Source organism: Anastrepha obliqua, chromosome 5 (assembly GCF_027943255.1).
Source record: "Anastrepha obliqua isolate idAnaObli1 chromosome 5, idAnaObli1_1.0, whole genome shotgun sequence".
NCBI classification, from domain to species: Eukaryota; Metazoa; Arthropoda; class Insecta; order Diptera; family Tephritidae; genus Anastrepha; species Anastrepha obliqua.
In genome coordinates this window covers 84,003,883-84,016,693 of record NC_072896.1, presented here as the reverse complement: position 1 = coordinate 84,016,693, position 12,811 = coordinate 84,003,883, and the positions used below count along the sequence as shown (strand labels likewise).

The 12,811-nt window shown below is 33.0% G+C and overlaps 1 protein-coding gene across 1 annotated transcript in view; it reads left to right on the top strand.

The window, feature by feature from the left end:
• Nucleotides 1-12,811, top strand: part of LOC129248641 (ATP-binding cassette sub-family G member 1) — a 113,810-nt gene that overhangs the window by 76,859 nt on the left and 24,140 nt on the right. The window contains exon 3 of the mRNA XM_054888265.1: nucleotides 10,600-10,717. Within this exon, the coding sequence (XP_054744240.1) occupies nucleotides 10,600-10,717 (118 nt within the window). The remainder of the gene's footprint in view (nucleotides 1-10,599; nucleotides 10,718-12,811) is intronic.

Sequence of the window (12,811 nt, the reverse complement as noted above, 5' to 3'; positions counted from 1 at the left end):
TTTTGATTGTGTTTGTAAATTTTTAGTCAAAAATTGCTCGCCCTTAACCACATTTTTCATGACGCATAGTTATGGAAAATATATAAAAAAATTACACCATATAAATCTTGTTGTCTTATCGGTGATTAGCAATGTAATTGATAAAAGAAAAAATGTAAAGCCACTAAATAGTTTGGGGAATAAAAATCACCGCACATACATACTCTTGTGTTCACATAATTAAGTCAATTCATCTTTTTACAATATTCGCAATTTTCTACGCCCAAAGCTCCTAAGCCATGCTCTAAATAGTTTTCCACCTAAACTGACTTTCCTTCTATCTTTTGTATTATACCCGCTTTTATTTTAAGAGGAAAATAAATGCCTTTGGTAACAAATGAGGAATCGTAAAATCTCCGATCGAACTTTTGCAAAAAGTAGCGCTGAAAAGTGTTAGCGATCGCAGTGTGAGCAGCAAAAAGGTAAAACAAAAAAAGTATATTTTTGGATGTAAAAGTGTAGTTTACATTCATAGTCGACTGCTCCAGCAATTGCTTTCCGAAATTTCTCATTATAACCGACTTGCTAAGCAAATTTTCTTTGCTGCGTCTGATGGCGTGTTAACCTGCTGATATTCTTTCTAAACCTTTTATCTTATCAACGTTTATCGATGCACACTTTTGAAGGTGAATGGTGAAAGGTTTTGAATGACAGCTTTGCCAACATTAGAATATTTGTTTAGTATAAATAAAATAAATATCAGAGATTATTTATTGCTAGGTATTTCTGGTGATTAATTCAAAGAGGGGAAAAACACCACATGCCATGTTTGGTTCGCCACAGCAAAATATGTCGTTTCAGTTGATGCATAAAGTTTGTTGATTTTTCAAATTTCATTGTTTTCATTTCGTTTTCAATATTTGCATATCTTTGTGTATGTACCATATAGTATGTAGCAGTTTATTAAAACATTTTTTTTAAATATGTATCTATTAATTTTTGTCTATTGAAAAAAATTTTTTTTTAATTTTGGTCTATTGAAAATTATTTTTTTTTTTAATTTTTGTCTATTAAAAAAGTTTCTGGGAAACAGCTCGGAACTGACTTGAATTTTTAAGTCACCTTTTTTAATTTTTGTCTATTCAAAATTTTTTTTTTTTAATTTTTGTCTGTTAAAATTTTTTTTTTTGTAATTTGTATCTATTAAAAAAGTTCCTAAGAAACGGCTCGGAACTGACGTGCATTTTTAAGTCACATTTTTTAATTTTTGTCTATTCAAAAAATTTTTTTTTTAATTTTGGTCTATTAAAAGTTTCTGTATCTATTAAAAAAGTTCCTAAGAAACGGCTCGGAACTGACGTGCATTTTTAAGTCACATTTTTTAATTTTTGTCTATTCAAAAAATTTTTTTTTTAATTTTGGTCTATTAAAAGTTTCTGGGAAACGGCTCGGAACTGACATGAATTTTTAAGTCACCGTTTTTAATTTTTGTCTATTAAAAAAAAATTTTTTTTTTTTAATTTTTGTCTATTGAAAATTTGTTTTTTTTTTTAATTTTTGTCTATTAAAAATTTGTTTTTTTTTATTTGTGTCTATTAAAAAAGTTCCTGAGAAACGGGTCGGAACTGACATGAATTTCTTAGTCACCTTTTCGCGCATCTGCTCGCTGTACAGTGATCCCACAAAAAAAGGAAATTGAAGACATTTTAGGCAATAGGATAAGCCCAAACGCAGAAAAAGAGAACTGTCCGAACACACTCGTGCAGCTCGGTCCAATGAAAACATTGCACTATGTCGTGAAGATGTTGACTAGAAACTCTTATTTCCATTTACGAGCATATAGAGAATTTCACACAAAATTGGACAAACAAGTTTGTTTTCTAAAAATCGGAAAAAACTAGTAAAAAACTAATAAAAAATTTTATTAAATTAATTAATATTAATTCAAAAATTTCAAACTTTTTAAAGTTTTCTAAAACGAAATCTCTCTAAAAACTCTCAACAAATAACTTTTTTTCCAAAATGTTTCTTCCAACAATTTTTTTTATTTTTTCTTGAGGAAATTTAAAAACTAAAATATTGTTAGTATGTTTCATTTAAAAATAAACTTCATACGAAGTGTTTTTATTCCAAAAAATTAAACATAAAATTTTAAAAGTATAGGTATATTCAATTTTATTTTAAAGCAACAGCTTTTGAGATACCCTTTATTGTAGTTGACAATTTTAGGAAGAGACTTTTTTATTAATGTTTTACCAAATTTTTCTTAAAAGAGTATATTTTATCTTCTTGGGAAAAAATTATATGTTTTATTTTTTCGGAAAGACATTTTTTTAAAAGAATATTTTACCAAAACATATTTTTTTAAATACATGTTTTCTTAGGGGAAAAAATTATTATGTTTTTTTAGTATATTTTTTTAATTTTTTTAGTATATTTTATTAAAAAAAACTTCATATAAAGTGTTTTTTATTCTCAAAAAAAAAAAATTTCTAAAATTATAAAAATATGTATTTAATTTTTGTTTTATCATCTAGGCGCGTCTTTTAAAAGACCCTTTATTTTGGTTGTCAATTTTGAGAAGAAACTTCTTTTAATTATATTTTGGCAAAAATTTCTTTAAAAAGTTACATTTTATCTTCTTGGAAAAAATTATATGTTTTAGTGAAAAAATTTCGGGAAGACATATTTTTAAAAGACTATCTAATTTTACCAAAATAAATCTTTAAAACATGTATATTTCATTCTTGAGGAAAAATAATATTTTTGTAGTATATTTAAAAAAAAAAATTTTTTTAATTTATTTATAAAAAAGAGGATGTTTTATTTAAAAATTTTACCAAAATATTTTATATTATATTTTACCAAAATTTCTTTAAAAAAGTATATTTTATCTTCTTGGGAAAAAATTATATGTTTTAGTGAAAATATTTTTAAAAGAAACAAGTACTTTAAACAAGTATGTTTTCTGCTTGGGGAAAATTATATTTTTTTAGTATATTTCTTGAATATTTTTTATTTTTTGTAATAAATTTTGTTTTATTTTTATGTAATAAATTGCTTCTTTAGTATATTTTTTTTACTTCATACAAAGAGTTTTTATTCTAAAAAATAAAATAAAAATTATTTTTTATTTTCTTGAAAACAATATCTAGGCGTGTCTTTTGAAAGATTCTTCATTTGAGTTAACCATTTTTGGGAAAAAGCCTTTTGATATAAATTATATTTTACCAAAAATTTTTTTAAAAAGGTATATGGGAAAAATTATATGTTTTAGTTAAAAATTTTCAGGAGAACAATTTTTTTGAAAGAATATTTTACCAAAAAATTCTTGGAGGAAAATTATATTTTTTAGCTACAAGATTTCGGGTAGAATTTTATTTTTTAATAATATATTAGCGAATTTTAAACAAAACATCGCAGATATTTTACTTTAAAAAACTTTCTACTGCAATTTTTAACATTGAGTAAGTCTACAAACTTATTAAATATTATTCAATATTTCTTCAGTTTATTTTTTATTATACTCAAACCCACAAATAGGCAAATTTTTAGAAGAATTGACGATAATGTCCAAAATACTTGAATAACTAAAATCGCTCGCATAACCTTTGTGGATATACTCCTTATTACAATAAAGGTATCAGAACTTTTCAACTAAGCCAAGTTTTAGGTTAGTCGGTTCCTTTTTGTGCATACAAAATTCCGACAAATATCGGGAAATTAATCGGAAATTAAGAAGAAAAAAAAATGTATATAAAATAAAAACCATAAAAACCTAACACCTCACTGCGCGTACTTTACACTTATCTGCCTTGTTAGTTAAATGCTGTTTTTTTAGTAATAATTTTTTCAAATAACATCTAGTAGGCGTGAACAAGCGTGACCCAAGATAGACTGGTCAAATCTAAATTACCAAAGCAAATGTCACAGACAGAGTCACCACAGCTGTGCACTTGGTAACAGCCATAAATAAAAACACATAACACGTTCATGCATAATATTTAATTTTTTTTTTTTTTTTTATTTACTTAACACATTTTCATAACATTTACGAATTCACTTAAATTGACCGGTGTTTGTTGGTGACGCGCACATAGTGACGCCGCGCACACAAATGAGATTGAAAGAAATTGAAATCAATTTTGCCATAGAAATGCACAGCACGCACTAAGCCGAAACTTAGTACACACAAACAACCCACCACACACTTGTGCGAATGTTTTTTTTTATTTCTCGCATATGGATGGTATAGTTCATAATTAGCATACTCGTAAATAGTTACATAAATACATACATACCCACATATATACATGCATTTGTAGCTATTTTTAGTCAATCAGCCATTTAATTACCTGATCAACTACTTGGTGAGAAAATCGCATGCGACGCTGGCATAAAAAGTGCTCGTAAATATTCTATTTGTTGTTGTTGGAAATAAATAAAAAAATGTCATGTGCGTTATGTGGCTGTCAGCACGTCACGATATGACCGATGTGACGACACTATCAACCCCACTCAAGGTCCGGCACAAACTACAGCGCTTAAGCTACCAGCTACCAGCGGCGTGGAAAAAAATATCCGGAAATTCGTGCAAATGTTATACATTTTATCAACAAAAAACTACAACCGATTTTGGAAAATGTGATTGAACTTTTGCGGCTAAATTTCTATGTATGTATGTGAGTGATTTACGTGACTCAAATGCATTTTGGCGCATTCATAGCATCGAATAGACAATCCAGTTGGGTTTGAAAGCATAGGATCTGTTAACTTTTTCACATGAATTTTTATTTTAGTTGAAGTGATTAGAATACCTGAACTCTTGTTTTTTTTTTGTAGCGTGGTAGCATTGACAGGACTCATGCCATTCGAAGTTCGATTTCATTCACATAAAAATTTGAGTAGGACTATAACAGGAACGAATCGAACCTTGATTGTTATGTATAGCATTAGAACAGACGGAGAGCAAATCATAATCGGTACTTTGGTATGGATCGGCTATTAGGGTTCTGACTGAAGGATAACAGTATGCCAGGTTTGGCCTTTCGAGGCAAAATTATAAGAGTAATTTCGGCTGCCACGTCTTCGGGTACTCGGCAGCAGATTTCTCCCCGCTCATTTCACACGTATTCCCACACTACACCAATCAGTCGTTAAGACGGCAACAACGTATGATGGGGAAGGCTGCCTTTGGTATATCACCAACATATTTTACTTACGTCAGCAAATCAGCTGATTCCTTTAAAATCGCGGAGAGCCGGTTAACGGTCTGATGTTGGCCACACCTTTGCATTTTGTACATCGTTGTTCTAACCCAATGAAAGCTTAGAGTTTTATGCTCAATACCTTACGGGTATTGCTGTAAATCCTTTACTACTTCTTCTTCTTAGCATCACAGTCTGTAATAGCTTCATCAAAAATTTTCGCCACTTTATTCTATCGCCACGTTTATTACCTTAAGCTCTGATGCGACGTCATCTAACAATCCCTCTTTCGCCCTCTTTTTCTTCCTCCAATGGGTGTTAAAATAAAACCTTTCCTAGCACTTCGCTCTTTCGGCGTGCACTGTGGGCTTTGATAAAACGTATTGCAGTTTATCTTTGAAGAATTTCTTCAATTTCATGGTTGTAGCGAATGCGATAGGTGCCATCTACTGTTTTAATCGGACCATATATTTTCCTTATGACACCGCTTTCGAAGCACAGCAAATGATGAATCTCATTTGTTTTCAAGATCCATATTTCTGCGCCATATGCAAGGACGGGACGTATTAGCGTTTTTTTATTTTTAAGTTTTTAGTTTTATAAATCCTTGTTCACTCCGCTCCAAAGCATAGGGCCTCGTCAACACTATTCCATCGTAAACGGTTCTGAGCTTTTGTGACGTCGGCATCTGCTAGTTCGCGCAACATCGACCTTCGCCAAGTGATCTTTGGCTGACCGCAACCTCTGCTCCGGGGTTACGGTCTAGTGCCATTCTCGTGTTGCTATCTGGTTGTTTTCTGAGCGTATGACATATCCATCGCCACATTCTACGTTTGATTGCCATAGGATGGGTTCCTCATTGGTTTATCTCCATAGGTGTTCTGCCAGAATATTCTACAGATAATGCGGAGGCATTTGTTAACGAAAGATGGTAGCCTCAGTGCGATGGTGTTGGAAACCAGCCATGCTTCACTTAATACAGCTTTAACACACAAGCGCCGAATATTCGCAGTTTAGTACGCCAAGAGATTTGCGAACTTGCCCTTACTGTATGCACTCGCCCGAACGTCGCCCTCAGTGTTGTATACATTCTTATTTTCTGTACTTTGGGCATTTTGAAAGCATAGATGTAGGCGCTCTTCGCCCATAATAATCATGGTGAACAGATTTTTAGAGATGTGCTACGTAGCAGTCCATTATTCGGCTATGAGCAAGTTTGATAGAATCAGCTGATGGGCTGACGTATCTTAGGTCATGAAGCGGTTTACTTACGAAAAAACAGAGATGTTGTCAGTGATGTACGAAAAAAAATGAACCAATGAGAACACTTCGTTGCCATCTAAGCAACGACTGACTGGACGAGTGTGCGAATACGTGTGAAATGAATTCGGCTTCAGAATCTCCCAACAATTTGTCCCCCAGCTTTTTTTTCACCATAGCCAAATAGCAAACATGGAAATCTATCATCCTTGCATAATACTGATGTCGTGCGATGACTTCGTTTTATGCAGCACTACCATACATATGTTGCTAGTTCGATTCGGGCCTCATGATTCATTTCGAACATTGGCTTACGTACGAGTAAGTACGAGTATTCTTATACTTATATGGAAAAAAAGAAGCCCTAACTAGTTTTACTAGTTCGAATTTCACCGGAAGCCCACCAGTGAATTTCTCTGCACGATAGAGGATGAAGCAAATTTTCTCTTCTACTGATGAATATTCATTGGTAGCGCAGACGTATTTTAATATTTATACTCAATATATCACATAAGATTCAGGCTCATATACTTCAACCATACATCTAGTCTATGATCGTTAATTTAGATCATCACAGTAGAAATATAAAAGTATTTTGTTAGAAGTTGTGCGATTTTTTAAAGGTCTTCAGTTACTATTAAACCCTAAAATACAATGCATGAAAAACATTTTTTTTCGCACATTGAATGCACTGCTTTTCTCAAGAAGACTTGTTATTTTTTCTACTCTGTCTATTTTTTCTACTCTAAGGTCAATGCACTTCTGCCGAAAATGTAACCTTGATTCGGTCAGGGCTTATTTTTTGAGCCAAGAGTAAGTTAATATTTTGATAATGACACTTTAATATAATCATTAATAAATCGGATTATATCTGCAACAAATATTTTTATTTAAGTAGGAGCAGTAAAATGTGCCAACCAACAATTCCACTCTAATCGCATGCAATTACTTAGTATCTCCTTATCTGTGTGCGTATAGAGAGTTGCCGGGTGGCAAATAGGTCATAAATTATTTAATTTATAGCCACGAATTTATGTATAGTTTAATTAAAAGGCGATAATCAGCTTATAACTACACAAGAATTTGTTGACAAAAAAGACAAACCGAAAAAAGGTGGTAAAAGTATGAATGTTCTACTTTTGTGACCGACATTAAAAAGTGCTTACCGAGCGATTGCAAAATAGTCACCTCATTTAATTTTAATTTAAATTTTCAGCAAATTTTACATACTCACACACATACATATCGAGAATATGCAAGCACACGCAGTTTACTTAATTATATGTATGTGTTGTGTGTATGTATTTAGCTGTGCCATATTCTGCTAGTTCAATCGAAATCAAAAGTCACAATTAATTGAGCAGCACGAAATTGTTAAAAGCCAATGGTCACTGGGGTTAACGATCGCCGCATACATACCATGGGACAGACTTGCACGCGTACATACGGACGGACCTTTATGCATAAAAATAGACGTGCAATACGCATGCATTCGGCGCTGAAGGCATTCAATTAACACTTGCGAAAGCAGCCGCAAAGAAGAGTGGAAGACTGGAAAAAGACCGCGATGCAAAAGCGAAATAAAGTTAGAAAAGTTTATATTAAGAATTTGCCACACAAAGAAATCATAGCTGATGATTCAAATTTTGTTAATAATGCCACAGCTGGCTAAATAAAGGGTGGTTAAATTTCAAGGGCTGATGTTGAATGTAAACCACACCTAAACGTCAATTTTTTTTCTGCATTTCATTTGACATTTTTCAATCTCAGACTAATTCAATTTGAACCATGGAAATATACGCAATGGAGCAACGCGTTAAAGTTATTCAGGCTTATTATGAAAAAGGGCGTTCAAACCAAAATGCATAAAATGCAAATCATCTTCAGTGATGAGGCACATTTTCACCTCAGTGGATTCGTTAATAAGTAGAATTGCCGCATTTGGGCGAATGATAATCCAATGCACCCACAAAGAGTGACTATTTGGTGCGGTTGATGGGCCGGCGGCATCATTGGGCCGTATTTTTTTCCAAAATGAGGCCGGTCCGGCAGTTACTGTGAATAGTGTTCGCTATTGTGAGATGATAACGAACTTTTTATGGCCCGAACTGGAAGATATGGAGGTGGACGATATGTGGTTTCAACAGGACGGTACCACTTGTCACACAGCTAACGAAACAATGGATCTTTTGCGCGAAAACTTTGATGGCCGAATAATCTCACGTCGCGGCGATGTCAATTGGCCGCCAAGATCATGTGATTTGACACGGCTGGAATTTTTTTTTTGGGGTTATTTGAAAGAAAAGGTGTACGTCGATATGCAGTTTTATAGAGCATTAATTTTTTTTATAAAAAAGTGCAAATTTTAAGTGGTTCAAAAATTCCGTTGATTTTTGACAATTTTTCTGCTGACGGTGTTGAGTGTTTTCTTCCATATACAAAAAAATGTGGAGAAGGCGTTAAATGCGAAAAAATGCACAAGACCGCGACTGGAAAAATTCTCAAAAATCAGTGTGATTTTTTGACCTACTTAAAACCTTTTTCATTATTAAAATTCAATGAGCCATAAAATTGCATACTTGAAATTTTTTTTGAATTTCTAAGTAAAAAGTTTGAAATTTTAAAGTTTATTTAAAAATAATTGTTTTTGCTGTATGCTTGGTTTTTGCAAATGTTAGCAAAAGAGTCCGATTTTTTTCTGTTTTTGGTTAATAAAACTCATCAATAAAATATGTGCCAAGCCCTGACAGTTCCAACTACCTACCTGATAAATTTTTGAATCTACTATTTTTCACATCATTAAAAAAAAATTACTGTACCCAAATTATTTCTGCACATTATTTCAAAAACGTGAATGGGTCTTTAGTTATGAAAAGGGTATAATACTTTAATTAAATAAATAGCCCTTAGCGGATTGTGGATTCAAATATATTTTCATAAGAAGGAAAAAAATATAGAAATACGTGACTAAAGCAAAAAACTCTAATAATTTAAACTTTTTTATTTGTTATAAGGTGTAAGGGATACTCAGAATCTTCAAAAATAATATTTTTTTTGCATTTTCTTAAAGTATAATATCTTAAAAATATTTTATGGAAATTTGAAGTGAATCCGACAAATACTTTTCGAGTTATTCAACCATTAACAAAGGACTCTCGGGCAAATGGGCAATCGTTAGCAAAACTTTAAAGCGTTTTTTTTCAAAACTATGTTTTTTGAACTGGCGATCACTGTAACCAAGCGGTTTTTAAGTTTGGGAGATTTCAATAAAATTTATACTGATTTTAAAAAACATAAAAAACTCGTGCTGGATCGAAAGATTTTTTTATAATTTCGATTTTTTAAAATAATTAATTGTCGGTTTTTTTTCTGAAAAATATTTCCTTATACCTATGGTTAATTTTGAAAAAATAAAAAGCTTCGATCAAGCATAAGATTACCTATTAATAAAACTAAATGTCCTCAAATTCTCACCCACTTCCTTAATTTACTTTTCACGGCGCTTGTTCTTAGATGATGCCTTACTTACTCAGCCACGTCAAGTTTCTTTTTTGCTTTGCAAGTAAAACCTTGAAATATTCTCGAAAATCTGGGTTGCTTCAGTACCAGTATGATTAGCTTAACCCTTTTGTATCACCGCTCAAAATGCGCGATGTACTCAAAATACCTTGCATCGGAAATGTATACTGTTTGTAATGAAAAAAAATCTTACAGGATTACCAAAATTATTTAGATACTTCCCCTTAACTGTAATTAAAAAATAATTTATTGCGGATTATTCCGTTCTTGGTGATAAGAGAGAGTTTGTGTTCGCGGATTATTCCATCGAATGGTGCCAGAAGCGGAACACTTTCGAGGCAAATGGGGTTTAGATTGGACAGCCTTTTTATACTGAGCACTACAGTCAACTTTTGTTATTTTTTCAGATAACAACCTAAAAGAGCCTATCATATAAACATTCCCTAAATTTTGCAGTCACGCATTTATTATAAAAAAAATGGCGTTTCACATATCTTATATGTCAAATAACTTAAAAAATAGATATATAAACTTGTTGTACTATTTTCAATTAGCAGTAAATTCTTTAATTTTAATGGAGTCAAAAGTGGAGTGAAGCCTTTAAAAAAAATTATTTTCTTTTTGACAATTTCAGATGCCAAAACTATACTCAAAGGCGTCAGTGGTCGCTTGCGCTCCGGCGAGCTTACAGCTATTATGGGACCATCCGGTGCTGGGAAAAGTACCTTGCTCAATATACTCTCCGGCTACAAGTAAGTTTTAAAAACAAGTTTCAGAAGTCAGTCATTTTTGGTTAGCAGAACTAACAAATTTGTGTCATAAAATTTTTGTAAAAAATACTTTGACAAAAATATAACAAAATAAATGTCTAGCCATACAAATTAGTAGTAGAGCGTTCGGTGATTTAAAACAAAAATCTGTTAGCTTCAGTTTATTTTTAGTATTATTATTAATTTTTTTATTTTTATTAGAATCAAAATAATACAAGTAAAAAATTGCTTGCTTTCGGTTCACATTTTCGCGAGAAATAAAATACAGTTTTTTAAGTTCCTGTAGGATAATACTTTATTTTATATTACCTGATAGATTTCCCTTTTTTCGGCCTTAATTGTGGTCAGAAATGTACGACAGGCCACTAAAATTGTCCACATTTTTAAGAATAGCGAAGATACTCTTACCGAAGGATTTTTGAAACTCTTCGCCAAATTTCCGCTTAAGTTTTCTAACATAAAAAATTTAAAGGAATGTTTGGTTTTCTTTGCTGTTTTTGTACTATTGAGCAAGTTTCCACATCCCTAACGCAAAAGCTACATAAATCATTCGTTCATTTACCGAGTCTACAGTGCCCACTAAAAATATCTGTCAGCAGTACTGAAGTACTTTCAAGTGCCGCAAATCCTCCTGTTATTAAGCAGAAGGGACTGCAGATGGTTGGTTTGACTGATGACGGGCCACTTTCTATGGCCGAATCACATGGAAAAGGTAGGTATCTCATACAGGGAACCCCGCCCAACATGTGGAGAGAAGGATGAGACGGCGAACCACTTTCTGTGCGTCTACCCAGCATTCGCTCGAATCACGCTTGAGGTCTTTGGCACTGATGTGCTAAAAAGTGGCGTCACAAGATCTACTCAGATTTCTTCGGAGCTCGGGTAAATTAAAAAAAAATTCAAAAGGCAACCCGAGTGCAGCAGAACAGCCTAAATGTGGTCCGAGTGCTGTACTTTTTCCAGTTGTGCCGACAAAAAACAAAAAAGTTAGTCTCTCATTTTTTACAGTCGCTGCATTTTGTTCGCCTAATTTAGCGTCGTTGTCCGCCAGTGCGGCAGTACGGCAGTGGTCTTTGTTTTTTCACCTGTTTTCCGATTGGCCCTGCTTTTCCTCCAATTTGTTGCGTGCATCTTGATGCTGTCCTACAAATGGAAGAGCTTCAACAATTTCATATCACCTCCAAATGGCAAATAGTTTTCATGAAACGGTTTTTCATGGAAGAAATACACTAGAAGTGTTGACATTGCATACTATCGCTATTGAAAAAAACTTTTTTTTCTCAATTCATGTTGCATGTGATTTTTATTGTTGTTGTAACAACATATCAGTCCTCATAAATGTTTGTTGGAATGCTGCTAGAGTGACAGTTCTTGGCCGGATATACATAAATCCCGGTCGTTCCGGCAACGTAGAACCGACTCTCGCGGGAACGAGTGTTTCATGTTCCCAGTGAGTATCTGACACCAATTGGTGGTAATTACGCCTTAACCACTCAACTACGACGACCGCCAAAACTGTGACTGCCACTTAGTATGACAAAATTTGTTGTGGTATCATCAGGCTGTCAGACACCTGACAGATAGGCTAGCGTTTTTCCAGTGGTACTGACATTTTTGTATGTTTAATGCCAATTTTGAAGACTTCCTTCAATTGGTACTGCAGTAGTAATCTGCCCTTTTCTAATCCCATTCTTTTCAAGCATTTTCTAGGAAAAAATCTAATATCCGGTTTATTTATCTAGAACAATTCGAAATTTATGATTCGTTCCAATGAGTATTTGAATTAGTTAACCGCCGACTATTTTGAGGTAAGATATTTCTTTAGTGCGCATTCGAAAGGTTCAAAGTAATACCAATAAATAATTATGAAATGACTCAATATTCCAGCATTCTAATTTTAACAAAAACAAAAATGTTTTAAGTTTCCAGCTTTTATAACCTCACCGGCGTAAAACAAAGTCATTTGGCGCAGTAAAATCTGAGAATGCCGCTAAAAACTTTTTCGCTGTTAAGTGAAAGAAACTTTGTTGCGACGCTGTAAAAAAATTGCCAACATAAATCGTCGCCTGCCCCTGC